Here is a 14,085-nt window from a genome sequence, read left to right as displayed (position 1 = left end):
AAGCGGATTGTCATCTTGACTGCATTATATGCGATGTATAAAATAATATATTTCAACACTAAAATTGTCAAATCTATTTATTGAGCGGTATTATTATCTAATCCATGAAATCGTGCAGTGAACAAACAACGTTTGTTTTCACTATAGGATTTCGATTTTGAAGATACATTATAGATGGTCATTGATATCTGAAGCTTATTAAATTCAGCGAATCGGATAGAAAGATATTACGAAAGTTTCAAATCAATTTATTGGAATGATAAACAGATAATATTTATTTCGCGGTACATCGCAATGAAACTTTTAACTTCGCAATCACTTTTACACCTCGTAGGATAAATAACAATAAGAAAATCGCCGAGTGGTTTCATTATTCAGTTGTACGGCTCGTGAAATTATTTTATGAAACTCGGTTGGTTCGCGAACGAATCAACGAAAATTGATTGAAATAAAATTTGCTGTATCGTAATGGAATGGCGCTTCATAGACGATGTTGATCGCGCGACGCACATCGGCCTATCGCGCATTGTTTACAATTTCTATTTTAAACGTAAAATTTCCGAAGGATAAAAATCAACTGAAAAACAATAACGATATTCGCGCGATCCTCAATAGCTGAAAGAAACGCTGCGCGCCTCAATCCGAAATAAAAAGACATTGCGCGCGAAAAATTGCGTAGCAGGGGCGTCGCGACGCGCGTGTGCGCCGCGGCGCAGGCTCCACCGCTCTTTAGCCCTCGTGATCCCTTTGTGTTATTTTCGGACGAATTGCCGTTCAAAGCTTTAAATAGGACCGACTTTCCGCCGAAGAAGGCAGTTCATAACATTAATTCTTCATGCTGGAACATCGCACTATCTTTGATGTAAGTAAACAAAAGATCATTCCAATCATATTTAATAATCAGCTAGCTATATACCTGCTACCAGGTTGCGTGATCGATTCCCGCGCGCAATGACCTCGACCTTCTTCAGTCAGTCGATTCGTTTACAGCTGTGTCTGGTTTTCTCTTGTTTTTTTTTTTTTGTTTCTTTTCTCATTTTTTTCACCCCGTGGAAAATCTGCTTCGACGTTTCTGGTTTTAGCACGCTGTCAAATCCGTATATAAAGCATATAATGGCCGTTATTGTTTTTATTGTTATTGTTACAGTCGAATAAATTATTAATTCGAATAATTTTAAAAAAATTTCAGATGTGAAATGTGAATTTATTTTTTACCGGGTTGTGCGAACCTTCTTATGTCAACAATCGTTGTGACAAATTGCTCCCTACACATGTTACGAACATAGGGATGACAGATTTTACGTGCAACGTGTTTGAGTAAAATATCATCGTAGGATTTGAAACAGACAAAATGGGACCAGAAGTGGAATCTAGTTCGTTCAAACTACGTTGTTAATAATGATAATAAATTGTTGACCGAATAAACTAAACGTTGATCGCGTCTAAGAAATTCTTGCAAAATTTTCAAAGCAAATATTTTCGAATTCAAGTTCTTTCGAATCGAGTTTTACTTCGGGTGAATAATTTACGTAAAACTTGATCGTCGTCGATACCTTTGGACGCGTAGAAAAATCCGCGGGGTTGCAAATACGCCGGAGGTCAATCGCAAGCGGGCTAAGATGTGCGTTTTTGGCAGGTTTAAATTGGCATGTGGATGTCCACGACCGCGGGTATAAGAAGTCTACTCATTGTTGGCTATAACACGATGAAGAGAAAATGGAAATTAGTAAGACACAACAAAAAAAAAAAGCTTCGACCGTTATAACTATGCTTCTACTAAATCGCGACGTGAATCTACCGCATCTCGGAGTTTCCGGTAGCTACGCGGTCTTTCTTTTTGGCGGCCGTATGATTTTGGCACTTGATTCTGTTGTGACTTGAAACCCGAAAGCTGAAAGCTTCCAAAGACACAGCGAAAGCGGTTCGTGATTCCCGCGAATAAGAATTTATTTCAGTAACAAGGGTCAAGGAGCGACACGATCTCACGGTTTGCTTATAACGTACGTTTACAAATTTCAGATTTAGCGTTATTTGAAAAAAGACAAAACAAAACAAAACAACTTGTATACTCGACCGACACAAAAACTGCACTCCTCGCGCACGTGATGAAAAAAAGGGGGGGCAGGGGGGAGGGGAACTTTCGGGGATTCCCTCGGATTTTATAAATACGCTGTACGTGTACTATTTTTGTTTTCGAGTCGAAATCCGTGCGTACGGTAGACATCCATGAATTCCGGGGACATCATCTTGTGTTAAAGTTTTTTCCGTCTAGCGCGTATGTTTTTTTAATTTATTTTTGACAGCGAACAAAAATTAAAAAGTTGAACGCACTTGGGCGCCGATTTGTCTGCAGAAAGTTTCCCCCACCACACCTGTATATTGTTTTGCACTTTTGCGTCTTCCTTTTTTCCGCGTATCTTATTTTTAGACGAGTGCTAACGTAGACAATGTGAGGAGATGATTTTGTTTACACGTGCGGGTGGGTCATGGAGGGTGACTTTGTTGTTACAAAGGATGAAATGATTCGATCGGTACTCGAGACTGGATTAATTTTATTCAATCATCATTGTTATTTCTTTTCTTTCTAATAATGTACTTTCTATTTGACATTTCAGATCTTTTGGTTTTTACGTGAATAAGCGGTTGATAGGAATATATAAGTATATCAAAGTGCGTATACTGTTTATTGGAAAGTGAATAAAATGCACGAATGCCTGCATGCTCTGACATCAGAGTATTGAAAAATGATTAATGATCATTAACTCAGAGAGCTAGAATCAACGCGCACGTACATCATACTTATTGTTAATACGTCTCATCATCATTATCGCACTTATCGCCAGAGAAATCATTTTTTACATTCAATAACAAAATATCGATTCTACTTCTTTATCGTTGTTTTAACCAAAGTTTTAACACGGCGAATCTTCAATGAAAGAATATAGAAATTCACCGAGTGTACAAGATCATTCGAACCGCGTTTCATCATTGTTCTAATATGCATTTAAGATCAATGTCACGAACATTTCGATTACGCTGTCGGCTGAATGAAATGAATTTAAAACGAAGCAGCCGCCCCGGGGAGGCCCAAAAATGGCATTAACCTGAATCGTCATCACTGCTATTCTGATCTCCACCCCACCCCCCCTCCCCACTTCTGTACGGTCCATATTAATCTAATGAAGCAATATTTTTTTTCGCAATCCACAGATGCCGGCGGAGTGCATAGCCAACCCTTTGCAGCGCGAATTAGCCGACTCTATAATTCGCATGCAAACACTAGACGAGATTCGAATCCTCCTCGCGTGTGGTGCAAAGCCAAACGAGCCCGTAACCCAGGGTCTTCGACCTTTGCACTACGCTGTTTGGCAGAGGTACGAGGAAGCCGCACAACTCTTACTCGTACGCGGTGCCGACATCGACGCCATAGACGAGTGCGGATACTCGGCCCTCCACCTAGCAGCCGAACATGGCTACCTCGATTTGGTCAAGCTCCTTCTGAAACACGGGGCAAAAGTCGATCACCGCCTCGACACCGGCGAACTTTTTCCAAGGACGATGCTATGCGACGAACCTCTCAGACTCGCCCTGAGGAACAGGCACATCGAGGTGGCCAGGGTTCTACTCGAACACGGCGCTAATCCCAACAAGCGATACTTCTTCGGTTCCGAGATCAATCTCGTGTCGCCGATCGACCTCGAGTGTCTGGAGCTCCTCCTGACGTTCGGAGCTCTTGCGAACACCAGGGATCGAGCTGGACTTACGCCGTTGATGAAAGCCGCCCGATTGCCGCAGGTGAGATACGCCGGGATCGAAAATTATTGCTTCGACGGCTGTGAGAAGTGAAATGTACAATTGTTAGTTTGGCGTTTTTTCTCCTCATTTTATTTTCAGGGAGTGACGTCGGTGTTACTTTTGCTGAGCTACGGGGCCAACGTGAACGATTACGCCGACGCTAGACACGATTATCGGACAGTTTTACATTACGCCATTCTTGGAGGTGATCCAGATGTGATAAATCTGCTATTGAAGCAAGGCGCTCGTCTAGACCTGGGACCGGATTATCAGAAGCCGTCAGCCTTGGACCTCGCCATACTTAAGGGAGACCCGAGTATTGTTGGGATGCTCTTAGATGCGGGTGAGCGTTCGATAGGTCCAAATCTATGATGGTGTTCGTTACTTTGCACCGGCTCGATCCGCCAATGAATTTGTTTCCAACTCGTTAATTCTCGTCCACTTTGGCTCGGTATCAACGCCGTACTCGTTACACTGGTGATTGATCAACTGAAAAGTCACGGATTACTTTTTCTAATTGTTTCTAAGTTTCTCGACGTACACAGGAGCAAAATTTGCTCGGAAGTGTTGTCTAAAAATACTCACATCCCACCCTCCGTTTTGCAGCCTAACTTTTTATACTTCCCGTGCGACGGGTAAGAGGATCCAACAACTGAAATAATAAGGAAGCGGTCGATGTAACGGAAGAGCAAATTATTCGGACGACGCATTTTTCTGTTTCGTTTTTGTTTCAGGAGCAAACGTGAACGCATCGTCGCCGATCATAGGGTCTCCCCTGCACGTCGCCTGCGCCGACAATATCCCAAATCGTTTGGAAATTCTTTGCATGCTGCTGGAACGTGGCGCAGATCCTAATCTGGTGATCCGTAGCGACGAGGGTCCGGCGCTTCGCCCCGTTCTCGCCGAGTACGTCGCGTCTAATGAAAATCCATCGGTGGAGGTGGTCGCTCTGCTTCTGAAATACGGTGCCAGAGTCGTGATAAAGACTCAGTACCGCGATCCTCACGGCATATTAAATTCCCTGCAAAATACCGCCGACAAACCGCTCCTTCTTCGCGCACTATTGGAAGCTGCGGAGAGCTTCGATCCTTGCATGATTCGCAGATCTAGCAGCCTCACGGACGCCCAGAGAGCCCTGGTCATGGAAGCTGCCCAAACGCCGCTCCCGCTGACGCATCAGGCTCGTTTAATCGTCCGGAAATTGTGCGGCCCAGGACTTCCGAAAATAGTCCGCCGACTCCAACTTCCACAGTCACTTCATCGTTATCTACTTTACGATTTTTGCCGAGGGCTTAAAATTTAATTGTCGACTGTCACGAAGTATAGGCATACGAAACGAGGGAACGTCGAACCCGTACCTGAGAAAACACCAAGAATTTATAAATTACATTCTCGTTATAGTTTTTTCTCGGCAGTCGGTCGAAATTTTAATACTATAAACTTTCATCCGGACCTTTTTGCTTAAGCTTCGCGTGTCACGAGGACACTACCTGTAAGCCAAGATGCCCCTCGCATGGTCCCACTGAGGATGAAAAAAGGCTGTGTTAGACTGTCAATTTTGATTATTTTTACTATTTCCGAGATCGTATATGATTGAACGAAAGATAGAAAAAAAAGAAGAATTTATCCTTGCATGCATAATATATTTGCTCGTATTTTTTAGCGGCCATGTTTGATAGTTGCATTCGTTGATGGGTAACATGCTCTTACACGATATAGGTGCGACAAATTATTGCATCCGCTTAACGACCTGTAATTCGACGTAATCAGTCAGTATGCGGGTAATTTACCAATCACGGTGTTATAACGAATCTATTTAATTTTTTACCTTTTTACCTGTACATAAACCGCAAACAATTAGTTTAATAAATATCAATTTTAAATTAATAGCAAGAATTTTTATCGTCATTACGTTACGTCCTCGGTGTCGTAATACCGTTTAGCGATAACGCTACTTCAAACGATAGAAAAAAAGTGACGCATCATCGAAATATGACTGGCTGGTATTCGAAGCTTCTTTGAAAGAAAACAAAAGTCCGAAAAGAAAAGTAATCAACGATCTTATAGCGCCAATTCTACAGAGTGTGGATCGTCGTAATACCTGGTGTTCGATTCGAGTTTCAATTACACGCTTTTTTCAGAGTCACACGCGATCGCTTCTGGTTTTTGGATCGGATGTGTTGCACTTGGCTACCAGCTGTGCGCGGACCCGGTAAAATGCCATTGGACCGTGGTGCGACAATCTTCTTTTCTACCTCGAAATAGCAACCCCAATACCGTAGCTTACGTCAAACTTTTGGCAGTACCCTCGACAAGTGAAGAAACGGAATCGCCCATGAGTAAATCTTTATGCGTGACGCGTGGGCGTTCGTAGAAATCATACAGGTGCAACCAGCGAATATCCATCGTAGAGTTGATGCATATAGATTTTTGTGGCCTCCAGATGACGGTAGTATCTTGAATTTATCGACGGAAAATCAAAAGAACAGCTGCACCTCATTCGGATCGCTGCGAAAAGTTTTGCAATGGATTGGAAAATTACCTTCCAATATCCAAGTTCCGAGGAGTGGTTGAAATTGAATGTTAGCGAGGTTTAAGTTTGCAACAGTGCTAAAATATCATTTATTCACTGAGATACAAGTGCGGGGTTTTGGTGAATAAAGCGCAGGCCGATCGTCGTTGAAATTCGTGACGCCATTTACAATAATCTAGGAATAGGAACCTTCAAAAAACTCCGTGTAGCGTCGAATAGCACTTGGTGAATTCTTAGCTTGGCCAGCTGGACTTGACTGCTGTCTTTTATATTCCTTAGTTCTTCTGCGACAAAATTACCGAACGCAGAAAATGCGTCTTTCTCCTGAACATCATTGGCTTTTATTAATCGTATCCTTGGATCCTCGGCGTCACGTGTTCTCGGTTTTTTATTACTTGTTAATTCTAGCAGAGTCGGTTCACCGTTATTCGAATTTCTTTTTACAGCTGATCCCGGTGATTGCTTCAATGTCTCGGGGACTTGAATTTGCTGCAAATTATAATCCAAGGCTACCTCTCCGGGCTCCAATGGAGTCAACGTACTGTTCTCACTGTCGTAGTAGAATACGTTCTGAAGATCCTGAAAATGGACGATAAAATAAACGGTCAATCGTACACCATAGGAATTTTTGTATTAAAATCTAGAATTACATTTACCGTGCTATTAATGTCGTTAATGACGCTGTTCTCGAAAGGGTCGATTGGATTGAGTGGAGTCTGAAAAGACTTCTTAAGAACGTCGTCCTTCAAAAACATGAGCAAGTCCAACGCGAACCACTGAGGTTTCCGCACCAAACTTGAGTTGTTTGGGCCTGCTGAGAGTTTCGCATAATTCCATCTGCGATATTCTTTTCGGAATGAACTTCTCAGCATGTATAACTTTTTTTCAACGTCAGCCAAGGAGCAGTTGAACTTATTTGCCATTTCGGTAAGAGCCTCCCGGCGCAATCGACGGTTTTTGTAAAACTCATGGGTAGTGTCCCACAGACACTTTCTTTCTTTATACATCTGGATCAGTGCTGTGGTGCTCTTTTCGTCCCATTCCGGTACGCATTCTTGCGGTATTGAATTCCCGCTCAAATTAACCAATTTTTGTCCTGAGGACATCGTATGGAAATCAACTTTCCCGAAGAATCGCAACACGATAAATGGGAGAACCATTTACGTTGCGCTATACACTCGAAACAACACCAGAGTATCCCCATGGCGACCCCGATGAGATGGGAATCAATTAAACAATTGAGCATCGTTTTTTTTTCACCAAACAGGGAAATAGGTCATCTTTTGTAATTCGTCTCTCTGCGATACTCGGCTTGGCTATATCCGAATATTTCAATCACGTACAGAAAATTCGCTGGACCGGGCGTCGTTGACCGCAAACATTAAATCAAAATTCAAATTCACGGACGATAGTCGATAGAAGAGTTGACGTGCCGATCGAGTAAATTCGAGATAGAATGCAGTTAGCAGACGGTCGTAACGACGTCACTCCAATGCAGCAGACGGGACCTCGACAAACATGGCTGCCGCGGTTTTGGGGACCGTCTTGAGAAAATCAGCAGGTTTTCCGTCAACTGGAAATATCCTACTTAAATATGGAGCTCCGCTTAACTTTGCGAAGTAAGATTCATCCTGAAATTAATCGTGATATTTCTCTATTGCGACTAAGTATTATGTAACCCAATTATAACCTTAAAGTGTTTCTTGGTTTATGATTGCTATTATGTTTCTCTTTTTCTATATCTTCACTCACATCATACCTCTTGGACTCTGAGATTACTGATTTAAATTTATTACTGGTATTCTCTATCGGTTTTTTTGTACCTGACATAATAGACGAGGAGTTCATGATAACATTTTTTAATTGACAGTCGAAAGAGAGATGCTCATCAGTGGTGTCCTGATGCGGAATACCTGAAAAAATTTAGTGGGCCTGTGATGTATCCAGATGAGTTTACATCGCAATATCCGTTGACCTTTAGGGACACGCTTACACCTCCCTTAGAAAAATCAGTACAGAATATGTTCCTGAATTTTGGACCACAACATCCAGCCGCTCACGGTGTCTTGCGTCTAGTTCTCGAGCTGGATGGAGAAGTCGTGGTCAGGTCTGATCCTCATATCGGACTTTTGCATCGTGGAACTGAAAAATTAATTGAATACAAGACCTATACTCAGGCGTTGCCTTATTTTGATCGACTCGATTATGTGTCAATGATGTGCAACGAACAATGCTATTCACTAGCTGTTGAAAAATTGCTTAACATCGATGTTCCGCTTCGTGCCAAATATATACGCGGTGAGTGTTTGACAGCGTCATTACATTTCGAAGACAACAATGAACCTCTGTTGATCCTCATTACTTATTACATTGATCTTTCAACAGTTCTCTTTGCTGAAATCACACGTATTTTGAATCACATCATGGCTATTGGTACACATGCACTGGATGTTGGAGCTCTCACGCCTTTCTTTTGGCTGTTCGAGGAGCGGGAGAAGCTGATGGAATTTTACGAACGTGTGAGCGGTGCTCGTATGCATGCAGCCTATATTAGACCAGGCGGAGTCGCTCTTGATATGCCATTAGGCTTGTTGGATGACATCTACGACTTCAGTTCTAAATTCTCACAACGCTTAGATGAGGTGGAGGATCTTTTAACGGAAAATAGGATCTGGACCGCGCGTACTATAGATGTTGGGGTAGTCTCGTACGAAGATGCACTGAATTGGGGATTCAGTGGTGTCATGTTACGGGGCTCTGGAATAAAGTGGGATTTGAGAAAGGCCCAACCATATGACGCTTATCATTTGGTCGACTTTGACGTGCCAATCGGAACAAAAGGAGATTGTTTTGATAGGTACGTAACCAAATGTCCGTTTGTTTGTTCGAGCTTCAATCATTTCAGGAGTTGACAATGCTCTTTGTGAAAATTTCAGATATCTCTGCCGTGTTGAGGAGATGCGGCAGTCGCTGCGCATCATTCACCAGTGTTTGAACCAGATGCCACCTGGTGAAATTCGTACAGACGATGCTAAAATAGCACCCCCAGCTCGTGCCGAAATGAAATCTAGCATGGAGGCACTCATTCATCATTTCAAGCTCTTCAGCCAGGGTTACCAGGTACCTCCGGGTGCCACCTACACAGCTATCGAGGCCCCTAAGGGAGAGTTTGGCGTGTATCTCGTCAGCGATGGAAGTTCCAAGCCCTACCGCTGCAAGATCAAAGCTCCTGGTTTTGCTCATTTATCAGCGCTGGACATGATCGGAAGAAAGCACATGCTGGCGGATATTGTAGCCATCATCGGTACCCTAGATGTAGTATTCGGCGAAATTGATCGATGAGTCCACTTGAGTTGTATATAGTTCGATACAGTGGACGAGTAATTTATGTATTTGGAAAATTACCAGTAACTAAATCCATGAATTAAAAAAAGAAAAAACCGATCATGTTTTTTGTAGGTAAATGATATGATGATGTACGTTATTTTTTATACTCCGATAATTTTCCATACCTGTGATATTGTCCTAAAAAATGTTGGTTTTTAAGAGGCAATGTTCAGGTAAACTTACTTCGTGTCGAAAATTTCGAATTTCTGTTACCATTTCCTGAAATTTTCACTCTCTTCATAGGAATGTAATTGACAGTAGATGGTGACTCTGATGTGGTGGAATCGCGGTAGACTGGAGACCCTCTGGAGCCAGATTCGCGGCTTTCCGTTCGAATCGTTTTGCCGCGACTGGCGTTATGCCCGTATGGTGCTGCCATCACGAGATCGAATAGCCGCTCTCAACTTCTCGATTGGTAAGCATGTGCAGGGTAATTAGAATTTCGACACGATTCGAAGGCGTAATTATATTTTCTACCTTTTTATCTTTCAATTAATAAATGATTCAAATCGCTCAACAAATACCTGGAGGGCATGAGATTTCCAGTGTGTAAAGGATCCATGATCAATATTTTATAATCTATTCAAATAACAGGTTGCGGCGAATCTTGTACGTAATTTTCAGACCAGATCGAGTTATTGAAATTGAACTGGTTTTAAAGTGGAATGTAGCAATCAAGGTTCCAGTTGGGATACTGATTACTCCGATATAATGTCTTTTGTAGGACCTTGCAAATGAAAAATATTTACGCCTTCATATACCGGCTAATTAAGTATTAACATACTAAAACTGAGTTTTCCATACTAATACAGATTACTGTGCGAATGGAACATTCGTTGCGACACGTCCATTTCAGAATAATATGATCGAACCTTTCATCTGTACATTAGCACATTATTTTAATATCTCATTGCAACGAATAATTTCCCACTTCGACGACAGACCGCAAAATAAATTACTTATACTTATTGAAAAATTTCTTATCCCGATAAAAATCGGGCAGCCAAAACGTCGTTCAGCATCTTGTTGCCTTACGAATTCTGAAAACCCTTGTACATTTATCTGTATAAGAGATCCTTCCACCCCAGAATAAGAGCAAATGAAACTCGACAAGTTTTCGAATATCTAATTTGACGTGTTTAACATTTTTTTACAAATAAGCTGCACGACCATCTTCACGCGTCCCAGAAATAAATGTGGTTATCTTACCGCGCGATTTACTGCTGCACCGAGTGAACAATATTTGATTGCGATTTTGAATTTAATTCGGACGGATAAATAAAAATTTGACCTTTCAAAATCTTCAACGTTTCAAGTATCCCGCCGATTATAGTTCTACTCACATATGCTCACATCATCAATCGCCATTAATGATGTTTCAATTACCGTGCTTTAACCGGCGAAGAATCTCGATGCATTTAAAATAATTGTCTTATGGTAATAAAATTTACTGTTGATCAGAAAGCAGTCAATCGAGCACATTCCGTGAAAAAACAAATAATAATAATGAAACTACTTATTGATCTCTCTCGCTCAAAACATTGTATTTGATTGATGTTGAGAAGGATGGATTTTATCTAAAACATTGCGCGAGCTGCAGGTTTGCAACAATTCCATAGTTGGACAGCAGATAACGAGTTTATGTCACAATATCAAAAACATTTTTATCGAAATAATTATCGAACTGTTTTCGACTTTTTTATTTCGCCCGGCGGATTTTAATTAAAACACATAAAATGGATAATAGAAGATAGCAAAATTGCCATATTTATTTTAATCAAGTATTAAAAATAAAATCTAAATTGCCGACATAAATGCAATTTTGGCGAATGGTCAATCTTACGGTTTATATATATAATGTACGTATATGATCACGAAATATAGGTATATGAATTGAGTTACACCGCGAACTATTTTTCCACAAATAATTCTTCATCCAAATTACTCGTCAATAGCTGTTGCCCTCTCCGCTGAGAAAGAAATATAAAAAAATCTTGAATAATAAATAGAAAACATTACAATTACTAGAATTATATCACATCCGTGATTAATTCTGAGAAATTGTTGGATCATTAGGGCGCATAAACACGCGAGAATATTAGTACGATCGCAAGAAGGCATCAGATGATTCGGCAAAATCGGGCAAACTTCAATCCGAATCTGAAGCTCATCTGAATTGAAACGATGCACGTACACAACAATCGTAGTAGAAGAACGCGATGTTTTTATAAGGCTGCCATCTCATCTATCCCTTTGGGGCATATTGCGGGGTCAGATTAATTCCTCATTAACGCAAATATGACTAATTAGCGTAACCGTCGTCGAATTCATTCATGAGATTTTTAGTTGACCCAAAAAAAATCTGTCACTTCTTTTCCCTGAATCGCAAACGTCCAACTTGATATCGTTATTGGCCAAGGACTTCTCCGTTCGCCGTAAGAATTACGTACGCTCTTCCGTTCGATTTCAGAATAAATTTCGTCTAACAACGTGAATAAACAGATAAATTAACTTCACATTTTCAGTAACGGAAAATTTCGACGTTGAAAAAAATTTCCGGCAGGTAAAACCATCGGTCGTTGCATCACCGTCGTGATATGCCCGGTGCAACGAAGAAACGTACAATTTTCTCGTCAAATTTTTGTCAGAAGTTTTCTAATTTGGGTACGCTGCGTTACCGCTTGCAGCTCAACTACACCGAACCTGTCACTTGCCACAATTGTATAAATTTTTTTTCTTTTTCATTCGTTTTATTTTTTCTGTAACAATTACATTGCACAACCGATCACCGCTTCGTTATGCACACGTGTTTATAGTTATACGTATACGGTAATGTGCCGCAATGAGATTTTTCATAATAAAAGAATTTTCTAACTTTTCATACACACTGTACCAGGTATACTCGGGATGCGGCACGCAGCGTGAAATCTTCCTTTCATTTATATGAATTATAACTTTATAACGTCATAGGTGCGAATCTCACGTTATTCTGCATCGCACGTCGCGGTTCTCTCATCGGTTTGCATGCAATTTCATGTACAGCTCGCTGATCCGTTATGCACATAAATTGAATGAGTAACGAGGGAATTATTTATATTATGTATTGTAAGCGTATGTACACGGGTATGTATATGTATACATATATATACCATATGCATTTTAGTTGTATACCATAGGGAGAAACTCGCGGTGATAATAAAAGCGGAATTTTTAATACAAGATTTACTCGTTCGATCATTGTCCCCATAAAATGACAATGTTGGTGCACATCCTCGATCCTATCCGCCCACGATATTCCGTTTGTTACGCTGAGGGTTCAACGATCGATCCTAAAAATATAATAAACGCCTACCTGGAATTAAAACTCTTGAATTCCAAGTACCTGGGTGAAACAGTTTCTGGTATTCCTGTAGGTATATATGTACCGGTATAACTATTTGAAGTGGGCGGAGGCCTGCTTTCTCTAATTTTTACTTCTGAACCGGGATAAATGACCTAACCCAACCGGACGTACCCGCGTTTATCGTCGTTCTTGGACTACGATTGTCCAGGAATAGGAAGGGTGAAGTTTTTGTAAGTCCCTGGAATTTTTTATTGCCATTTACGAAGGATTAAACTATCGAAGATCCGATCCCCTTGATCTTTGTTCTCTCACTTCAGGCGTATTCGTGATCACTTAGCACCTATAAAAAAAATTCTTCCGGGGATTCGAAGGGGGGTAATTATATTGATTATGAATAACAGCTTCCATGATCTAGCGAGAAATAATATCGCATACACAGGTACATAAATGGAGACGGGTCGCGATTTACCTACTTACCTGCATATGTCCAAGAGCTATTCGGTGTGTGCGTGTCTGTTCGTTATTGATTTGTTGGTCAACTGAAAGCGATTTATCATTGTTTTTATTCGTACGTGCAGCGAATAATTTTTATCTTCTCTTTTCCGTATTCGCGCGACTTTATTTTTCAAATTTGTTTTTTTTTTAAAAAATGAAGAAAATATAAAATCGATCGAATCGGATCTCGATGATTGTCGCTCGTGTCAAATTCATTAACGTCATATTTTGAGTCGACCGATTAATAAAATTTATATATATATATATATCGTTAATTTATAATTCATGAAGGGAAAAAATTCAAATTTAAACACGCGATCCGCACCGCGCCCGGTTCGGCAAATAGAAGTGCGGATAGACCACACTCGTATACCAATACATACGCGGCGGTGGTGTAATTTTTTTTCTCTCGAGTTGCGCAAACGGTTTTGCCCCGAATACTTTGTCGAAATTTTCGAACCGTTAACCCTGATTTACAATTTGCAACGAACGAATTAACCTACCGTACGTTATAAACGTCGTAGATTATCGC

General features: G+C 40.9%; 3 protein-coding genes and 1 long non-coding RNA gene across 5 annotated transcripts in view; 2 read left to right on the top strand and 2 right to left on the bottom strand.

Moving 5' to 3' along the window:
• Nucleotides 1-658: 658 nt before the first annotated feature.
• LOC105690666 (ankyrin-3-like) lies at nt 659-5,682 on the top strand. 2 transcript variants are annotated; one of them, XM_012408680.3, is made up of 5 exons: nt 659-862; nt 2,616-2,670; nt 3,211-3,795; nt 3,895-4,138; nt 4,530-5,682. In XM_012408680.3, the coding sequence occupies exons 3-5, from the start codon at nt 3,211-3,213 to the stop codon at nt 5,096-5,098; spliced, it is 1,398 nt and encodes a 465-aa protein (XP_012264103.1). In that variant the 5' UTR covers nt 659-862; nt 2,616-2,670; the 3' UTR covers nt 5,099-5,682. The 2 variants fall into 2 exon arrangements, with proteins under 2 accessions (XP_012264103.1, XP_012264102.1); XM_012408679.3 differs by lacking the exon at nt 2,616-2,670 and having other exon boundaries at nt 706-862.
• Nucleotides 5,475-7,574, bottom strand: LOC105690457. The gene is made up of 2 exons (XM_012408236.2): nt 6,985-7,574; nt 5,475-6,907 (listed from the first exon to the last, which is right to left on the bottom strand). Exons 1-2 carry the CDS (start codon nt 7,486-7,488, stop codon nt 6,494-6,496), a joined length of 918 nt encoding a protein of 305 aa, XP_012263659.2. The 5' UTR covers nt 7,489-7,574; the 3' UTR covers nt 5,475-6,493.
• Nucleotides 7,575-7,785: 211 nt separating this feature from the next.
• LOC105690657 (NADH-ubiquinone oxidoreductase 49 kDa subunit) lies at nt 7,786-9,795 on the top strand. Its single transcript, XM_012408655.3, has 4 exons — nt 7,786-7,947; nt 8,199-8,626; nt 8,714-9,185; nt 9,265-9,795. The coding sequence occupies exons 1-4, from the start codon at nt 7,847-7,849 to the stop codon at nt 9,668-9,670; spliced, it is 1,407 nt and encodes a 468-aa protein (XP_012264078.2). The 5' UTR covers nt 7,786-7,846; the 3' UTR covers nt 9,671-9,795.
• Nucleotides 9,796-11,452: 1,657 nt separating this feature from the next.
• Nucleotides 11,453-14,085, bottom strand: part of LOC110117257 — a 10,129-nt gene continuing 7,496 nt past the window's right edge. Inside the window, exon 2 of the long non-coding RNA XR_007280157.1 lies at nt 11,453-11,685. This is a non-coding gene — a long non-coding RNA (uncharacterized LOC110117257). The remainder of the gene's footprint in view (nt 11,686-14,085) is intronic.

Source organism: Athalia rosae, chromosome 1 (assembly GCF_917208135.1).
Source record: "Athalia rosae chromosome 1, iyAthRosa1.1, whole genome shotgun sequence".
NCBI lineage: Eukaryota > Metazoa > Arthropoda > Insecta > Hymenoptera > Athaliidae > Athalia > Athalia rosae.
The sequence above is the reverse complement of the archived record's forward strand: the minus strand, read 5'-3'. Positions and strand labels throughout refer to the sequence as shown.

What these genes read in the sequence shown, in the direction of transcription:
- LOC105690666 (XM_012408679.3), top strand. Translation starts at nt 836, where the DNA reads ATGCTGGAACATCGCACTATCTTTGAT. An exon ending in AACATCGCACTATCTTTGAT is followed by an intron (nt 863 to 3,210) that starts GTAAGTAAACAA and finishes CGCAATCCACAG; the next exon opens with ATGCCGGCGGAGTGCATAGC. An exon ending in TGGGATGCTCTTAGATGCGG is followed by an intron (nt 4,139 to 4,529) that starts GTGAGCGTTCGA and finishes TTTTTGTTTCAG; the next exon opens with GAGCAAACGTGAACGCATCG.
- LOC105690457 (XM_012408236.2), bottom strand. Translation starts at nt 7,488, where the DNA reads ATGGTTCTCCCATTTATCGTGTTGCGATTCTTCGGGAAAGTTGATTTC. An exon ending in TTAACGACATTAATAGCACG is followed by an intron (nt 6,908 to 6,984) that starts GTAAATGTAATT and finishes GTCCATTTTCAG; the next exon opens with GATCTTCAGAACGTATTCTA.
- LOC105690657 (XM_012408655.3), top strand. Translation starts at nt 7,847, where the DNA reads ATGGCTGCCGCGGTTTTGGGGACCGTCTTGAGAAAATCAGCAGGTTTT. An exon ending in GCTCCGCTTAACTTTGCGAA is followed by an intron (nt 7,948 to 8,198) that starts GTAAGATTCATC and finishes TTTAATTGACAG; the next exon opens with TCGAAAGAGAGATGCTCATC. An exon ending in TCGTGCCAAATATATACGCG is followed by an intron (nt 8,627 to 8,713) that starts GTGAGTGTTTGA and finishes ATCTTTCAACAG; the next exon opens with TTCTCTTTGCTGAAATCACA.